Source organism: Neopelma chrysocephalum, unplaced genomic scaffold, assembly GCF_003984885.1.
Source record: "Neopelma chrysocephalum unplaced genomic scaffold, ASM398488v2 Primary Assembly neopelma1_23, whole genome shotgun sequence".
NCBI classification, from domain to species: domain Eukaryota; kingdom Metazoa; phylum Chordata; class Aves; order Passeriformes; family Pipridae; genus Neopelma; species Neopelma chrysocephalum.
Window position 1 is genome coordinate 19,445,511 of NW_020897691.1, and position 19,868 is coordinate 19,465,378.

Genomic DNA, 19,868 nt, shown 5'->3' on the forward strand with positions numbered 1-19,868 from the left:
CTGTAAGCCTCCTGGAAAAGAAGTGGATCGCATGCTGTTCACTTTATCTCAGAGTGGGAGTGGCAAAGCTGCTGGTTTGAGTTTTATTTGGACTCTCTGACAAGGCACAACATGCAGTGAAATAAGAAATAGTAAATACAGCAGGAGATAAGCTTATCCCACACCTGACGTTACCCATCATCGGTCACAAGGAGCAATGACATTTTGCATGGTTAAGTTTTGTGAGAGAGACAGCGGGAGAGTATATAGCTGGTCTGAGTGTCTCCACCAGTAGATCAAATCCATCTTCATTGTGGATGAAAGATTCCTTCCTTCTTGGCAATGGTGGTGTTTTAAATTTTCTCTTGTTTCTGGTGAGTAGTGAATTGAATCTGCTGAGATGACATGAAAGCAAATACGCTGTGCTTTGTTCCACTGCCTGTGACACTATGGAAAAGGGGCTGAGCAGTAAGTGGATACAGTGAGATACATGGTTTACTTTTTTTACCCTTTGAGTTCAGTGTCTTTAGCTGTCACCTGATGAAGGGGTCACAGACTGATAGATCTAACTGCAGTACTCCTTTATTTTATTTTTTCAGACAATTTACTTGGATGATGACGTCTCTTCTTTTGTGCAGATCAGAGGTTCTGTTCCACTGTTTTGGGAGCAAACAGGGCTTCAGGTAAACAAATAATCAAAAAGCCTACTTTGCTTATCTCTCTCTTGCTACTTATAATTTAGAATTAACATAAAATTTAATTTATTTATATTTCATTAAATGAGCTGCAAAGCTTATTCTGTGAAAATACTGAGCTTTTTCATTTTAGGAAGTTTTGTGTGTTTAGATAAACAGAACCAGACAAATGGCTACAGGTAACTGAAGTTTAACATTTTTGTGTGTTTGAATGCCTCTACAGGGAACTGTTTGTAAGGGACTATGTCCTAATGTTATAAACTGAAGCTTACAGCAATATCTTTATAACATTTTCAGTTTGATTTGGAATAACCTATTCTTCTGAAATGCCTGCTTGGCTTGATGATACTGACCCCCACAATAAAACTGAAGTATCTAACCGATACCAGGAGCTCTGTAGAAGCATGCTACCTTGAAACAAAATAAAATATCTGGATGGTGTGTTGATTTCAGTCAAAAGGGTGATAATGATCTAACCTGATCTTCTGCAAGGCAGAGATGTAGGATTTCATCGGGAGGTTATCGTATCAAACTTAATGGTCTGTGACTTGCAGTTTATACACAGTTATAAACCCAAATAAGAATCATCCTACCACTCTTCGCATTCTCTTAACAGAGGGATAAGCAACTGAAATGAGTATGCACATATATGTTAGTACAGAAAATGCATCATGTAGCTGGTTTTTTTTAGATGCTTTAAAGGTTATTTGATACTTTTTTAAAAATCATTAAATCTAAGCACTGTACTATTCAGAGCTACTGGATTTAGCACAAAAGGAAATGACTAAAGGATTGTTCTTGTGTGTTAGCACCATCCAGTGCAATACTTATTTCTTTTTATAAAGCAAGTCTGTCTGTATGTTTGTGCACATACTGCCCATGAAGTAGCTGTATACAGCACTGTTTTTCTCTATGTTATGAAGCCATTGAGCTTTTCCTCAAGTATTTTTGGCTTGTGGGTAATATCTCTAGTTAAACAGAATTTTCAGCTTTTTAGTAGGTCTGGTTTTTTGCCTAATCTGGATTAGATTATGTATTCTTACTCCTTGGATGTGAATGTACTGGCACTGGTGTTAGAAAAAATTGCAGAAACCAACCTCATGAAAAACAAAGAAAGATGATGAAGTACAGGAAACAATGCATGATCCTGTAAATACTTAGTAGTGTAGTTTCTGGAGAGGAAAGAAGCCCTCTGCATACTGTAATAACAATAGCTATCATTCAAAAGAAGCTTGAGGCTACTGTTGTTGACATCCATATTAAACATCCTATTAGTTTGATGGCACAGGATTTCATCCTTCATATATTTGAATGACTGCTCTGATTCTTGCGAAAGAACTCAGGACATACAACCCATGGAACTGGTGTAATTTCAGCCTTTTCTGCCAAGGCAAGGGCAGTAGGAATGGGCACACAGTATGCTAATGTGAGGCAGTGTGTGCTATTTGCAAGAGGAAGGTGGCAAAGAAATGTGATTTGTTTGACCATAAAAAGATATGTAGGTATCCCTTTGCTTAACGATAATTGTGTTTTCACTTGTAATTGTAAATGTTGTCTAATAAAAGCTGGGGCTTTTGTATTAAGGATATTATGTGTGGAGGTGGTTGGAGCTAGAGGTATCTGGTGCTGTTAAAAAAGATGTTTTACTCTAGATATCTAGTGATTTAGGACTCTAGCAGTTTAAGAAATTATTTCTTTTTCTTCTAATATTTTATTTTAGGTTGGTTCCCGTCATCTAAGGCTTAACAGAGGTCTGGAAGCTAATGCACCTGCCTTTGACAGGTAGGTTTCATTCCACTTTGGTAGTAACACAGCAGCCTGGCATTTAACCAAGATTCCACAGCTTTGTCTTCCTAGAAAATCCTGAGATAATGTGAAACATTTTTCAGATGATGTGGCCAATCCCCCTGGTGTTGCAGATTATTAAATTGGTTTATTTAATTTAGTCGCTTACTTTTGTGCTTTTTCCTTCTTGTTTTTAGTGGTAATTGAATTAATTTCATCTTCTGGCTTGTTTCTGCAAAATCTTTGAAATACTAAGTGATATGCAAAAGAAAGGTTTCTGTAACCCTTTGTGAGCAAACAAATGTGAATTTACACTTAAGGTACACATATCATGTGTGCTTTACCACTGTAACCCAGGTAATTAAAGGGTAAACACTGCTTCCACTCCATTCTGGATTTGTTTTTCTCCTCATTGTTTTACTCCTATACAGAAACAGCAGTGTCTTATTCATGACCAGTGTTGTATGATGCTGTTATGCTGATGCTTTTCTATTTTACACAAAGACTGGCTTGTATACCTTTTTAAGCCATTAAGACTCTGTGTCAGCTGGAAACTGTAGAAAAAGACATGCATTACCTTGATTCCTTTGAATGTCTGCCTATGAAGTGCTATCCTTTAAGGGCATATTTCCACTGAAATCCATGGGAACAGTGCCTGAAAAGGACATGACGAATTTGAGCTGTGGGAAATTTTCACCTTGTAAATGCCATGTCATGTGATAAATTTCTGTTTTGGTTTGTTTTGGCAGATCAGAGTGTATGTTGCTTTTGAATAAGGCCTCTTAATTACTTGATTTCATTTACTGCAATTGTTAGCAAACATTAGTGACTGTTACTGGTTTTGCAGCACTGAAGACTCCGAATCAGGGCTTAGAATCTTAAGGGACTGTGCACCAAAGCAGTCCCTGCTTCAAAGGTTCTTGGCCTACATTTTCCAAGCTTTTAGAGCTCTTAAATTCTACTGACTTCAAGTGCCTTTGAGACTCGTGGTCTCGTGACCATCTGGTGCCATGATAACTTGCCCTGCCAGTGTCCCTGAAGTTCCATCTTAGAGGTTTGCATTCCACAGCAGTGATATTTCATGTAAGAAGAAAACAATCATCCTCTTGTACTGCCTGTGAAATTGAGAGTAACTCAGGAAGGAACAACTCCATAACACCATTTAGCCCTGACCCTAATGCAATTGGTGAATAGCTTTCTTGTCAAAAACATGAACATAGGGATCAACTTGCACTTATTCCTTCTTCCCCTTGTGCCTTTAGGTTAGATGAAGTTAATGATATCTCTGCTTACTGATTTGCAAGAGATAGACCTTTGAAAATGGGCAAGGAATAAGTGACTGCTTATATGGAAAAATACACTGGAATTTAACAACCTGTTACAGCTTTTCTGAGAGTGTTAGAGTGGATTTAGCCTGTTCCATTTAACCATCTGATAGGTTATTGTGTTGAGAAGGCTCTGTGAGAAGCGAATGGTAATCTTGTTAGGGGATATTTTTTCATCCTGTCTCCCTGAGAAATCCTCAGGAAACTTTGCTTACAGTACCGAAATGGGTGACTTGAGCTTCAGTAGTTTCATTGTAAGGCAGCAACATTGGCAGAGAGGTAGGATCTTGATGCTGGGATCAGAGGGATGCAAATGTATGGGAAGAGTTGGCATACAGCGAACTGGTTGCAGAACCAAGAACATAAATGTGCCAGAAAATATGTTTAGCTGTATTTCTTGAAGGCAATGCAGATAACTTCTTTCTTTTCTCTCCTTTCCATGATTTTCTGTGGGACTTATTTCTGGTTTAAGCATTTAAAGGTTCATGCCAGAAGATGTGTGCTTGCTGTTTTTCTGACACTTTGTCATTACATGTAATTTTGCAGCATGTAGTAACTTTTCATTTGTGTGACTGTTTATTTTATTCTTCTTGTCTATCCAGCTGCCTCTTAAGTACTACTACAGTGTTGTTTGTACATGATGGAAGTTGGCTTTAAGATCTAGTTGTTTCTTGATGGACCGGCATGGCTTCTGTAGCACATGCATGCAAACTTGAAAATGATGTATTGAGGGGAGAAGGGGTATCTCTGCATCTGGCTAAAAGCTCTTGATTTTAAAGTCCCTAAATGTTGACTTTGAGAGTTTGGTGGCATAGACTAAAAAACCACCCCACTTTTTGCTTGTCCTAATTTGTGTTTTTCCTTAAACATCTGGGCCAGATGACTTGGCTAAAAGGACCTTTGGTCTGATCCAGTGCAGCAGTTCTTACGATTATTAACCTTCCTGATTGATTTAATTAAGTTGAGGTGAATGTCTCAGTGCTGTAGTAGCTCAGAGATGTTTGACCTATGACGTGTGTTTGTGCCTCTCTGGCCTTGGCACTGGAGTCCTAGCCCCCATTGCTGCTGCTAACTCTTAGTCTCAGCCCTGTGAGATGCTTGGCAATTCCTGTTGAAGTGTAATACATTTTCCTCTCTTGTATTTCCTGTGTAGTTCCCAGGCTGACAGCCAAGAGGTGGGAGCGTACAAAGGGCAATGTCAAAGCTAAAAGTGACATAAAAGATCTGAGGCCTCTTTCCTAAGATGCTTCTTTCTCTATGTACAGTACAAAATACTGTATCCCTTAATTGCATACTTTCAACATTTATACTTTAATAATTGATTGCAAGGAAACTAAGGGAGATTTCTGTAGATGATGTGGCTGAAACTTTCTGCTGGATGAAACAACCACTGATCTCTACTTGTGTATTTTGAAAATGGTAGTAGGCAACATAACATGGTTTTGTTTAGTACCTATTATGGTTACTTTTGCTGTAGGCATATGATGCTTCTCAAAGAGCAGTATGGAAAACAAGTGATCGTTAACCTGTTGGGAAGCAGAGGAGGAGAGGAGGTGCTCAACAGAGCTTTTAAGGTAAAAGCAATAATTTTCTTTTTAACTACTGATTTCCCTTGAGCCTCCATGTTCTTCTGTTTCCCTTCTGGCCCAGGATGTGATGAATACTATATCTAAAGAAATTATGTTAACTCTTTATTACATTACAGACTGAGAGAATAGTGCTTCTTAGTCTCATGGCTTAATTTCCAGCCCTTCCTTTCTGCTTACTTCTTCATATATTTATGTACATTTTCTTTAATCAAACTTTAAAAGAAATTGTCCTAATACTCTTAAGAGTAGTTCACCTTTGCAAAAATGAATCCTGGTCAGCTTTGGCAGAGTATGTAGCCACCTATGCAGTCAGGTGCCTTGAGAATTTGCCAGAACTGCTTGGGGGCCAGGCCCTGAGCCTTGCTCACTGAGAATAGGTACTTAGCATCACTAAGCTGTCTTGCTCTGACAGTAATGGGAAGTAGCTATCTTGCACTGATTGTGTTGGGATTTGTCTGCCTGAGCACCAGAAGACAGTTTGGTGTATGGAGAGAGAACTTCCTGGTCCCTAGGTGTCCCTAGGCACATTTAATACCTGAAAGCAAGGATGTCAGACCTTGTAGAATAAAAGCTGTGCTGAGTTCTACTGTATTATTCTCATGGTTAGATTTTTAAAACAGTTATGAACTTAAAGTCACAGGTTGGCACTGAGTGGGATTTGCAGCAGTGCAATAGCTGCCTGAATCTGCTGGGTTCTGATGGAAATCTGCCTCCTGAGTACCTGTTGCTTTAGCAATCTGACATAAATACTTCGGAGTATATGTTCCTAAAACTAATCATAAGATATGGTTTAAGTACACACCTGTAGTAAGTGCTGGGTATTTATTATTGGTAAAGAATGATACCAGTAGTTCTGAATTGAATTGTTTACTGTGTGAAAATAAGCAAAATAAAAATTGTAGTTAAATGATGGGGCCTGATTTCTTTCCCTCTCTCTTGGAATAATGTACCTGAGACAAAAGGAGTGTCAAGTTTTTTGTCAGTTTTTCTGTCTGGCCATTTCCTCCTCCTGCAAAATAGCTGAGAAGGACTATCTGCTTTCCCAGTGAAAAGTGGCAAAGTGAAAGTTTCCTCCTGGACAGAATATGGCAAGAGAAAGTGATTATGACTAAAGCTTGCAAGGCAATGACAAAGACACAGAAGTGAAGTCTGGTCCTAGCTTCTGTTTTCAGCCTCTTACTGAATTTCTGCATGACACAGACAAGCCTCTGTAGTCTTTTGTTTTCCCTCCCTTTAAAATAGTTTTTCTAGCTTGTTTTGCAAAACGCACTGAGATTTAATGGTAAGAGATAATCACTTCTGAAGGAAGATACAAATATGACATTTCTTGTGAATTTAATACTGATATTTTCTCAAACTCTCACAGTCTTGAAAATCATGTTCTGGCCAGTATCATGCAACCAGAAGTTAGGTCAGAAATAGGTCATCTCTAAAATAAAGACCTTACATTTGTTAATTTAATTTAAATAAGGACCTATTTTGTTTAAATTGTTAAACTTTTTGCTTGTTTAAAAAAAGTACCCTGTGAACTGAAAGAATTTAGATTGACAGCACTGAAAACCAAAGTTTTGTAGTCATTCAAAATTACTCCCTCTTGGTCATTTTTTTACCTTCCTTTGTGTTTTAAGAATTTGATGTTAGGAAAGAATATAGAGTTAATTTTTGCTTTGTTGATTTTAAAGGGCTTGAATTAAAAATAAAGTTCTTTGTAGAGATATGATTAGGAATGCAAGCTTGTCTCCTGTCATTAGTTTATTTCTTTGTTTCTCCACCTTTCTTTTGCTTTTTTTCCTTCCTCTTCTCTCAACTCTTGTTTCAGCCTTAGTAATTGTTGAAAGTGTTGGTTCAAAATATTCTTGTGATTACTACTGCTGGGTTCTCTTGATCAGAATAGCACCGTTACCGTTCATTTATGCAGCATCTGTTACCTGAATCAGCTGTTACCAGACCAAAAATCAATATTGTTCCCAGTAACGCTGTTCCTCCCGTAAGCATTCCCTATAACAAATGTAATTATGTTTACAGTAAAAGCAGTGCTGTAATGTAGAGTTGCAAATACTCTGACAATGATTTACACCAAGGCAATGGGTAAATGTCATCCTCAAGTGCACTGCTAGTGCCAGCAGCTGTAAGGGCAAGTTGAGGTGTCAACAGTAACAGTCTAATGAAATATATTTTACACATCTGTTTCCAAACACTACCTTTAAATTTGCTTCTGCAAGGAAGGCCTAATGGCTTACTTGATACAATTATGCTGGTGTAGCTGCTGCATGTACACTTTTAATGTAATGTCAGATTATCTTTTTCCAGTGTGTGTCACAATCTAAGTGGAAAAAAGCATCCATCTCTTGGGGTGAGAATGTGCAGGAGGGAAAGGAATAGATGAAGGCTTGTTAGAGTTAATCTAATAGTTCTCTCTGGCTTTGTTGTGGAGAACAGGATGTATTATTGTTGTATCTATTACAGATACCTTAATGAAATTCATGGTGATTATAGAAATGCATGTGAGGTCATTGAAATTGGAGATGAAATAATGAGGCTATTTGTGCCTCTTCTTTCACTTTTGCAGTTTACCGCAAACATTTTATAGTACATTTCCTGGGACATAATTCCGATCTTACTTCCTCTCCCTGAGACTGCCTAGAGCATCACTGTTGCTGTACACCCTAATGCACAGAGGTAGCAGCAGGGCTGCCACTAGCCAAGACACAATTCTGATATATATTTTGCAGTTACAGTTTGAGTTCCCCTGCAGAAATTGGGGTCCAACAGTCAGGTTTACTTTTGTGAAGAAAACAAACGGGGAACTTCGACTGCTTTTTTCACAGCTGGCCTTTCAAAATTCCCTATGAATTATGTAATTAGCAGGGTTTAGTAATGAAAAAAGCATGGTGGTATCAATCCTTACCTGTGACTTGAGCAGGATGTGTTTCCTTCATTCTTTATCTAAACAGAAACTGCTATGGGCCTCTTCCCATGCGGAAGACACTCCCATGATAAACTTTGACTACCACCAATTTGCAAAAGGTGGGAAAGCTGAGAAACTGGAAAATTTGCTGGGGCCTCAGCTGAAGTTGCATTGGGAAGACTTTGGAATCTTCACAAAGGGCGAGCATGTAAGTCCACGGTGAGTGTCACTGCCCCTCCGTCCCAGCATAGCCAGGCACAGTTTGTCCTGGCCTTCCCAGGTTTCTTGCTGTGTTTGTACCATGACCGTAAATTAAATAATAATGGCCAGTCTTCGCAAACGAAGATTTTGGGAAAGGTCTTTTACCTTTCAAGCCTGTGCAATGGATTTTTTTTTAGGTGAGACACAGCATGCGCTGAACTGAGCCCACCCTTTAATCCTAAGGTTCATCTGCCGGGGCCAAGCAAGCTTGGACAATGGCAGTGAGGTCCTCAGGACGTAGGTTTGTTTAGAGTGACCTTCTCATAGATGGATGGCCTCACAGGGCTAACGAGCTCCATCTGCCCAGGGGACCTGAAATCGAACCTGGGTCGCAGCGGTGAGAGTGCCGCATCCTAACCACTAGGCCACCAGGGGTCCCATATGACCGTAAATTACCGTCTTGAAATTCAATTTTGAGACAAAGTGCACTCTTGGTGCTAAATGGATTATTTGGCTTAACTGCATCTCTATTGTTTCAAATCTGCAAATTTACCAGTGCATGGACTTGCTAATACAGTGTTGCAGATGTAGTCAAGTAATTAGATGTGTTAAATACATTGTGCACAATGTGCTCGTAGCATCAAAATGTGAGTGGGTATATTCAGGCTGAAAATTTGATGATCTTCTTCAATCAACTCATAATTAGATGTTATTTTAAAATATACCATTTTTTCCTCCCTCCTCTTGTGTTTGGTTACTGAAGCCTGCAGACAGGTACTTTTCGAATGAATTGTTTGGACTGCCTGGATCGTACTAACAGTGTACAGTCCTTCGTTGCACTAGAGGTGAGTTTGTCAGAGGACATTCCGTGGAATACCTGTACTGCATACATTGTTTGTTGCATGGGAAAGACAGGAAAGAGGGCCTAAGTCTCAGTTGTGCAAGTCTGTCTTGCCAGCTTTATGATACAGAGTGGTGCTGACTAGAATACTTAAACTGGGCATAAAGAGCGAAAACACATTTAAGAACAATATTGTTTTGGTCTTTTTTTTGTCTCCTGCACCTAATCCAGATACTGCTTGCTCAATTAGAGAGCCTTCGTTTGAACTCTAAATCTATAATTGAGCGCTTTGTGGAATCCTACAAAGAGATGTGGACTCTCAATGGTCATAATCTGAGCAGGGTATTTAGTGGCAGTCGTGCCCTTGAGGGGAAGAACAAGGTAAAGAAAAAAGTCAACTTTCTTTACTTATGAATAAACAGTTTTGCCATATTTACTCTTCAGTGTCACTTGCACTGATGATTCCTGTCTGGTGTAGGTTGGGAAGCTCAAGGATGGTGCCCGCTCTGTGTCTCGCACCATTCAGTCAAATTTCTTTGACGCAGTAAAGCAGGAAGCTATTGAGTTGCTACTCATGGGTGACTTCTTCAGGGAGGAATATGCAGACAAAGGGAAGATGCTCATGGACCAGACTGCACTGCTGGGTAAGGCCAGTGTAAATCCTTCACTTTTCTTTTGTGTCTGCATTTAGCTGTCAGATACAAGCAATTGTATGCTTTTGGAAAAAAAAATCAATAAATAAGCTACTTTCCCACAAATCTATTGTTTAAAACACTGCTTTCAACACTGTGACCATAGCACAACTCTGCGTGTTATAATTCCACTGTGCTTATTTCTCATATTTTCTTTTGAACTTTTGAGCATGTTTGTTTGCTATTTTATAGTGATATTCTCTGACAGTTTAGAAGAGTTGGACCAAAGGGGAAGGATTTTAGGGCTATATACCCATATTCCCAGTCTGGTCCTGCCTGAGTTTGTCTTGAGGAAGTCTCTTGAGTTCAGCGTTTTTATCTCCTTATTTTTCTCCTTGCTATTTGCACATGCTTTTAGCCATTTGGATCTTTAGAAGCACATTTCAGTTGTTATTTTGGTTCATTCTGTGCTTTACTCCAGGTCCCTGATAGTCCACAACGTAGACACATTTGTTTACACCAATTTAGAGTAAATGCAGCTCTCTCTGAGGAGTTATTTACATGCAAAATATAGGATAATTTCACCCACAAGCAGTATTGGGTGGTCAGTTTACTTCAGAGCATCATTCAGCGCCACTTCAATCCTGGGCTTGTTCCATAATGCAGACCACAAGGAAAATATAGATAGCTTTTCTGTACCTGACTGCCAGTGCAAGTCAGGTAGTTAAGATTAAGTTTACTTCAGTTGCTTACACAACAAAAGCACACTGCTAATTTCTATACTCATCAAAAATAAGTGAATATAGCAGTTTCCTGTGAGGATGTCTGACCAGCCTAGAGAGCCATGATAGTGCTAGATTTGGACTGAGGTGAAATTCCAGGCCGCTCTCCGCCTTTCCTTCTGTGTTCTAAACTTCTCAAGGCTTCAGTTTAATTTATAACTGGTGATGTGCTTGATTGCTTGTCCTGTTATCAAGAATAAAGCTCATTATCTTCCTACTCTCTGATATACTGTTGTGTTTGGGATTTAATATGAAACTAATGACCGAGCAAGTGAGTGTGTGGTACTTAGTTGCTGGCTGAGTTTAAACCATGGCATGTTGGTAACACACTGACGTTTTTAGTTGTTGCTAAGTAGCGTTTATACTAAGTCAGGACTTCTCAGCTTCTCATGCTCTCCCATTCAGAAGGCCGGAGGGCTACAAGAAGTTGAGAGTGGACACAGCCAGGACAGTTGACTTCAACTGGCCAAAGGAATATTCCTTACCATATGCTGTCATGCTTAGTATATAAAGTGGGGGGGTAAAGCTGACTGGGGACCACTGCTTTGGAACTGGCTGGGCTTTGGTTGGGGAGCAGCGAACAATTGCATTGTGCATCACTTGTTTTGCATTTTCTAATTTTATCATCAGTATCATTTTTTTCCCCTTTTCTCTCCCATTGAACTGTCTTTATCTCAACTCACTTTTACTCTTGTGATTTTCTCCCCCATTTCACTGCGGGGGCAGGGAGCGAGTGAGCGGCTCGGATAAGCACTACTAAGCACTAGTTGCCAGATGGAGTTAAACCATGACATTGCTGTAGACTAAACTGAAAAGATTATGGGTGATAGAAGAATTTTTTTGCTTATTACTTGAAGAAGCACAGAAAAATGTACACTGAAAGCTTTCAAAGGATTCCTGGTTTCTGGAAGAGAAATTGCTGACATCAACTCCAGTTATCTTGTAGCTATCACCATTGAAGTTATTCCCTAGCTTTTGTGTTGTTGCTGCTAGGGTAATGTCATTATTTCACAGTGACTGTGCTGCTGCTGTCTGCATGGCTTCTGTCCTTTTATAGCACATTCTTCTTTTACACACTTTCTTTCTCTCTCCCCTCTTTTGTCAGTAACTCCAAGTATTTTGAAGGCCATGTCGGAGCGTCAGTTTGAATTCACAAGCTTCAAGCGTGTTCGTGTTGCCACGGGGACCTGGAACGTGAATGGGGGAAAGCAGTTTCGAAGCAACATCCTTGGTACCAGTGAGCTGACAGACTGGCTGCTGGATTCTCCCAAGCTCTCAGGAGTTTCAGAATTTCAAGGTAAGATTTCACAGTCAAAATGTACAAGCAGTATTTGCTGTCGAGTGAGTCAGGACACAAGATTTGATCAGGCTTTCAAAGGCAGTGCATCTTGGAGGGTATCTTCTCTCAGTTCTTAGGGGAGTAATCAGTTCCTCCATGCTTGTGCTGCCTCCCTGCAGAATCGGAATGGTGTGTGAAGGGTTCCTGATAGTCAGAGTATCTCCTGAGTCTATACCATGTGACTGTTTTGAACCTTCAGCAGGTCAATTGTGGGATGTATCTGCTTATTCTGCACCCCATATTTTATTTTCTTCTTCCATATCTCTGTTCTTTGTTCTTTATCATGAGAGGGAGCTGCATGCATAGGTGCCATCAGAACATCTCCTTGGTCTATATGGAACTAAATATATCTGTACAATCTGGACTCTGAGCTTCTCTGGAAATGTTACTATCAAAGCCTTCAGACAAAAAGATTTATAATGATAAAGGTGATTTCCGTTTTTTTAGCAGTATAGAAAATTATTGTGCTTGTACCTTGCTGAAATTGGCAGCCAAATTTCTTATTTATGCAACAGGGTCAAGTATTGTAATTGATTTACAGATTTTTATTAAGGTAAATGAAAAGTGAGCATTCTGTCACTTAAAAACCGAGTGGTTACAAAACTGTGACAAAACCTGTGCTCTTGTTGTTGGGGTGGAATATTTAGCTTCCTGCAGGCATCACGGGGATAGTTCTGTACCTAATCTTGAAGGTCAGGAATTCATTCCTCAAATCCTTGGCTACTTATATAAGTTGTCTTCTTTGAACCCTTAGTACTTGAGTGATATATGATTAGGTGCAGACCACTGTCTGAACAACTTAGGTAGCTGATTGGTCCAATCTGTTTCAGAAACACTTTAGATGTGTTAGCACATGACTATGCCCATGATATTATAATTTGTTGAGAGTCTGTCGTGTGTTAGCCCTACCAGGCCTTCCCCTGAGAGAACCAGAGGAGCAGGACTACATGGTACAGGAAGCCATAACATGATAGGTCTAAGCATCTTCTAGAAGACAAGTGAGTTATGAATGGGCAGAGTTAGGGTGCAACCATGGAAATGTCTGCATTCATGTTAGTATCAGTGCAGTGCCTACACAAATGTGTAAGTATTCAAAGGCAACTGTCCAAAATTATTAATGGGAAATACACGTGACACTACCTGTCATGTTAAACCAATAAAGGAGGCTAGCTGTCAATGGGCTAGTTTCATCTTTGTGTCTACAGAGAGTTGCTGTATATTTCACTTTTCTTTCCATTTGTGCTTTCTGAGTCAGATCTGATGTTTGTCTACTATTTAGGTCTTCATATTGAATCAAGTTACTGTCACCATGGTCATATGACAGTTTAAAAAAAAATAAAAACCCTTTAGGCAATGGACAGACCTGATAGGTCAACAGATTTTCTTCACTCTATTATATGAGAGCATTTGATCTTTGGTGTTTTACCAGGATAACATCCACAGGCCTGGGCCGGGGAAGGAAGGGGTCACTGTGCTCTAGAGTGACCTAACCTGAAGTGTGGGTGATCTAAGAAGAACTTGGAAGAAAGAAGACAAGAAGAAACTTCAAAGGCTTCCTTAAACTAGTAGATAAACTTCCTAAAGGCATTGAGATGGAAGTGACATACTGGTGTGTGGACAATAATTTCAGTTACACAGGAATCAGTGTCAAAAAGGAAGAGCATGTTGGGTAAAATGACAAGCAGGTAAAGATGACGGGTAGTGAGATATTGTGGCTTCAGTGATGAGTGGAGTGAGGGTGAGAGAACATTGAATATTTTCCCATCTTAACATTGCTACAATATAATGTTCCATTCTGAACTGCTTCCTGCAAGAGATGGAGACCAACTGGTGGGAGAAAAACAGGAAAAAAATTCAGAGGAACCGCAGGGGTTGTTTTGTGAGATTAGATTAAAGGAGCTATGAATATGTATAGCTTGGCAGGGGATGCACAAGATAGAACTACAGGAAGGATCTCTGACAGAAATTAGAATACAAGAAACAACAAAATAGTAATTCTGATATGACTTTTCCCTCTTGCCAACAGATGACAACTGCCCTCCTGACATATTTGCAGTGGGATTTGAAGAGATGGTTGAGTTAAGTGCAGGCAATATTGTAAATGCCAGGTAGGTAAAAAAAAAACCCAAACAACAAACACCCAAAACCAACTAAACAACTCCCCAACCCCTACAACTCAAAACAAACCCAACCAACCAACCAACCAAAACCCTGGCAAAAAGAGTAGCATCTTCCCCAAAGAAACCAACCATGTTCTTTTTTATGGTCAAATGTATAGAATATTTCCTTCCAAGTCTGTTGCTTGTAATCATAGCTGGAAATATGTTTCCCATTAACAAATGTCACTGGGATAGTGTTGAAAGTGATCTTTCTCTGTGAACTTCTGTACGGTGGAATACATTGTGTTTTCTAAGTCTCTTAAGTCTTTATGTTGGCAGAGAAGAATTCTAACGTTTGACATTGATTTAGCACTTGTCCTTAAACCCCTATCTAATGTTGGAAAAATGTGCTCAGTGACTACAAACACAGTTGACCTTCATGTGGAAACTCTAAAATGAATGAAATGTCTCTGTGGCTAATTGTATTTGTGAAAATTATGGCTAGAGAAGGAGTTAAAGGCAAAGCCTGAGCTTGGCATGTCAGCATGTACAGTAGGTTGTTGTGTGTACTGGTCCTTTTGAATCTGAAGGGGAGGGATCGCTGCGGATAGTGTTTCCAATGCTGATTCATCAGGCTGGCCAGTTAGTTCTCTGTTCTGGGAATGACAACTTACAGCAGTGCTTAGTATGGCTGCAGGGCTGGTGATATATCTGCATGGATCGGTTGAATTTGGAGATAAGAAAAAGTTAAGTCTACAGATGTGGTTGTGAGCACAAGAAATCTTAAAAGTCATGAGGTTGGTATGGATATTTGCTTTTACAGTTATGACTGCTATAGTCAGCTTCCAGTTATCTCCAGTGAATGGGTGTATGAAGAGTCTTGTGAGCATGGATCTTTCTAACCCTAGTCTAACCCAGTAAATAAAATCCCTCACACATCCAGGAGCAGGATAATTGTATTTGTGTGCTGTTCTTGGGCTCACTGACCCTACTAACTCTGGGCTAGCTTAGGAGGAGGTGTTATCTGTCTCTGCCATGCATCCTACAGCACCTCAAGTTCTACAGCCTAATGGAATGTCTGTAAACCTAAGGCACAGTTAATCTGTTCATTTTATTGACTGTATGTGGTTTGATTCCATTAAATGATTTTATGTTTTTTCCAGTACAACAAATAGAAAAATGTGGGGAGAGCAGCTTCAAAAAGCTATTTCCAGGACTCATCGCTACATTCAGCTGACATCAGCACAGCTTGTTGGTGTTTGTCTTTTCATCTTTGTACGACCATATCATGTCCCCTTCATCAGGTAAAAAAAGAACTAAACCAAACCAACCAACCAACCAAACAACTTCTCCCCACACCCCTGCCACAAAAAAACCCAACCTGTGTCTTCAGTAACACCTGCTGTTAGAGTGTGGCCAGAGAGCATGGGAGTGATTTTTCAGCTTGGTGAGAGTCATGCAGACCTGGATTTTGGTCTCTGGTCCTTGTGGGAGAGAGACATGTTACCAGGAGGCAGTAGTCTGGAGTCCATCATCAGGCATGCTCCAGGTGGGCAGTCAGGGTGGAGCACCTTGTTTGGGTGCTATCTTTCTGGAAAAGGAATGACCTGGACTAGTAAGTCCGAGAGCACGTTTGGTGCACTGAATGAAGGCAAGTGCCTTCCTCTGCCTGAAGGGCAGGTTTTACTTTTTAACCCTCTCCTTACTGTTTCCTTATGGAAACAGGTTTAGTTCCAAATCTGAAAAGGATGGTTGAAAAGGTGGAAAGAGAGTTGGGGAAAAGAGACCTAATTTTGACCCCTGACATTTTATAGAATTGAGAGCAAAGAGTATTTGTCTTGAGAGCTATTAAGTGTTTGTCTCCCAGATGCCACAGAGAACCAGAACTATGTGCCTAGTCAGGAGGGTGCAGAGCTGCAGATCCTCACTAGCACAGATGTCCCTGGAGGGTGACCAAACTCCTCCAAGATTACCCAGCCACAGGGATATCTGCATTAAAATGCCTTTGCCTTGGGCAAGAATTATGCAGGCTATGTGTAAATGGTTAGGAAATGAATAATTAGCCAAAACTATCTTTGGGCATCTGTCTGAGCATAAAGCCCAGAATGATTCAAATAGTCCTCTCTACTATTAGAGACACTGATTGGCCACTGCATTTTGTGATTAAAATATCAAAAGCTGCCTCTTTCTTCCCTCTGATCTCATATCTACTGAAAAGATCAGAACAGAGCTTGTGCAACATCAGGTGCTGTCGGCCAGGCAGAGGAATGCAACCAGGTAACTGATGGTCTTGCATTGCCTTCCGAGTAATCTTTCTTCGATGTGATTTAAAAAAATTTCTTTTTTTCTTGCTATGAAGCAGTCCAGAGGAGAAGTGTTTCTCTCAGTTTTTTTGACTTTTCACCTGGCTTACAAAAAATTTGAGTAATCCAGTAGGAAGTGCATGGTTTAAATGGAAATCAAAAACAGAACAGCACAGTGGCTCTGTCACAGTTGTCAAACTGCTAAAAATTGGATGTAACCTTTTGAAACTCAAGAGAAAAAAGGAAGGGTTTGATTTTAGTGACTAAGTTCCACCATTTAATGCAAATGCACTGTTAAGTGTTACGTGAGCATAATCAAACATAACCTGTATGCTTGCATAACCTGTTTCTTGCATAGAAAAAGAAAACAATGATCAGAAGTGCAAAAAAAGGCTTCTGTGCTTACAGAGATTGAAGAAATTTAGACATAAGATAGAGAATAGAGAAATAAAGTGAGACAAAGGCTGAAGTTTATACAGCAGTGAAAGGATTGATGAAATTCAAGCAGTGAATTTACAGTGGGTTGTCTCAGCATAACCTTTGCCATGAATGCAAATCAGATGAATATCAATCAGGAGTTGGGTAGGCAGGCAGCAGGAAGGGAGGACTCTTTAGAGTGAAAAGACTGAACATGTGCTTCTTTCAGAGTGCTTAAATCCCATTGTTTCATGGAAAACTTAGATGTTCTTCCTTTACCTCCCTGAGGGTGTCTTCTGGTGGTGTCCTACTGTGAGGAAAAGACAGGAAATTAAAGAGGGAGAAGAAGATACAAAAGATGGGGGAGGAAGAGAGAAGAAAATGAGAGGACCTGTAACATCCGGCATCATCTAGATCATGAATTTCTGAGAATACTTCAAATGAGACTTGGCAGTTTTCTGCATGCCCCTTCTAAAAATCAGTAATATTCTAGCCCAGATCTACTTGACTTCTCTCTGGAAAGTAAAATTTTCTCATTGGGAAGTACAGGCATGGTGCTGGGGTTGGTTACAGCAATGATCTCATCATTTACTTATCTGATCAGACAGCCATGCTGGATATCTGGGAGAAATTATCCTGAGAGCAAGTAGTCTTCTTTACGAAGTTATCTTTCTGTAGTAAAGTGTATGCTAATCATGACATTGAAATACTAAGTAATTAACAACATAGAGACCCTAAGCAATTTGTCATGAGTACAGAACTCATTTAGGAGTTAGATATAAATAGTTGTATACAATAATCACTGATTTTATCACATCTGATTTAATAAACTATGGGTTATGATCTATTGCTATTTAATTGAATGAAAAATCCATCATGAACTGTGAAGTTGGGTTCCAATACATATGAACACTAATTAAATTTTTAAATGTCTGAAAAGCAGATTCCCCTATGTTCAAAAGTAAAAGGAAACATAACAGTAAATTTAGTTATTATAATTATTTTAAGGATCATGGTAGGGGTAAACTTGAAAAGTGTATTCTGTAGAAATTCCCAGTATTTCAGAAATCAGGTCTTGCTGGTCTGTTTGGAAGGGACAAGTAGAGGAGGAAGATCTTTTCAAATAGTTTTATTTCTGTACTATTGTATTATACTTAATTTGAAACATAAGTACGTGAATATCATCAAGAAACTAGAAGATGTGCTTAAAAGCAGCAAGCTTTCTGGAGGGGAGAAGACAGGCATTGTAAACTGGCTTTTTCTTTATGTTGCAGTCAAAGTTAATTGAATGTTTGTCCCTGCAGTCCTTTTCTCTGTTCTCTTTCTGTTTTGTTTTTGTTTTAAATCCAGGGATGTAGCAATAGACACCGTGAAAACAGGAATGGGAGGAAAAGCTGGAAATAAAGGGGCAGTGAGCATTCGTTTTCAGTTCTATAGTACCAGTTTCTGTTTTATATGCAGTCACTTAACTGCTGGGCAGACTCAGGTGAAAGAGAGGAATGAAGATTATAAAGAAATCACACAGAAACTCAGCTTCCCGATGGTAAGTGTAGATGTATGTATGCTAAAAACATTGGAGGTAAAGGTGGTGTCTTTACATTATGAAAGCTGGCCTCAGCTGTCACCTGTATTTGGTGACAGGTCATCAAAGAAGTCATCTCAGTGCCACAGAGAATGGGAATAAAAGAAAATGGTAAAGAAAATGTTAAAAAAAATAAAATAAGGAACTGTTTCACAGGAGACTAGATACCACCCAGTACAGCACTTGCTTTACAAAAGTATTACTCCTTTCAAAAATTTGAGTTACTGCACTGCTTGAAAAGTCCTCAGCTATGCACAGTTTTCAAGTCAATCTTTCAAAATAGTGCAATTTAATTGACGCATCTGTAAGGCGTCATGGATAAGATCTAGGTGACTGGTTAGAGCTGGAGAGCATGATATTGATAGCTCTTGCTGGCACTAGTTAGTGAGAATTCCTGAAAGACCATCCATGCTATTCAGTACACCAGTGCTTTAGCTGCTCCTGCTTGGGTATGATATGCCGGTTCTCGGTCACTGACATGGTACTTTTCATTCCTTTCATTTTGTCCTCGTGAATGTGTCAGCGTCAAGGAACTGCTGGCTTTGCTCAGTGTGGCAAGTAGGCACTATTGGTCTGTATGAATAACTTTTCCCCTAAATTGTGTCAAATCAATCACCCTAGTTTTTTATTTCCAACTTGTCTCTCAGGCCAGTAGATAACCCATGGGATTTGATAGCAGTACTCCTTTGGTTCCCTTAATGTTGATTGCTTTAATTTCCACAATACTTCCTTTCTTGGACCTCTCCAGAGAGGTCCTAAGCTGGAGGTGGGTGGGTGGGGGGATTGGACCCGTTTTTGTATTCTGGTTAGTCAGCAAAAAATGGCATTTAGGTTGCAAAGCATAAAATTTTAACTTCCTGTTGTTTGCAAGGTTTAGAGGCTTGGCACATGCAGCATATCAATCAGTTGTTTTATGTAGGAGCTAATACTGACAGACTGGACGTCCTGCATAGACGATCTGTTCCAAATGGCCATAAAGTTGTGTTTGTGGTAGTTTTTCCTTCTAATACCTTATTAACTATTTGATGTCCTTTACATCTGCAATAGCTAAACGTACCTTATGTGTGTAACGCATATAAAGAGTGCCCTCTAGTGCTGTGACAGCAAGAGCTCCGTAACGTTCCCCTGATAAATCTCTCAGGTTTGGAGGTTTATAGCTTAACTGTGTCGGGGGGCGGGGGGGGGGGAAGACTGGTTAGAGGACAGGATACTAAATTTAGAACTGGAGTGAATTTTCATTGACGTTTTATTTCAATACGTTTATAAAACTATGACGTGCACATAAGATCAAATTTGGAGCTTGTTCTTACTCAGGAGCTTTGTTGCTGAATGTGCCTTGGTAGCAGAAATACATTTGCTGTTATATTTAGAATATGTAAATATATGCATGT

General features: G+C 39.6%; 1 protein-coding gene across 1 annotated transcript in view; it reads left to right on the forward strand.

Annotated features, from left to right (window-relative positions):
- The window catches only part of SYNJ2 (synaptojanin 2), a 70,998-nt gene that overhangs the window by 33,231 nt on the left and 17,899 nt on the right, over positions 1 to 19,868 (forward strand). The window contains exons 5-15 of the mRNA XM_027689059.1: positions 579 to 662; positions 2,395 to 2,456; positions 5,262 to 5,358; positions 8,328 to 8,500; positions 9,246 to 9,327; positions 9,555 to 9,704; positions 9,802 to 9,967; positions 11,843 to 12,034; positions 14,103 to 14,184; positions 15,339 to 15,479; positions 18,246 to 18,438. Coding sequence (XP_027544860.1) covers positions 579 to 662; positions 2,395 to 2,456; positions 5,262 to 5,358; positions 8,328 to 8,500; positions 9,246 to 9,327; positions 9,555 to 9,704; positions 9,802 to 9,967; positions 11,843 to 12,034; positions 14,103 to 14,184; positions 15,339 to 15,479; positions 18,246 to 18,438 — 1,422 coding nt within the window. The remainder of the gene's footprint in view (positions 1 to 578; positions 663 to 2,394; positions 2,457 to 5,261; positions 5,359 to 8,327; positions 8,501 to 9,245; positions 9,328 to 9,554; positions 9,705 to 9,801; positions 9,968 to 11,842; positions 12,035 to 14,102; positions 14,185 to 15,338; positions 15,480 to 18,245; positions 18,439 to 19,868) is intronic.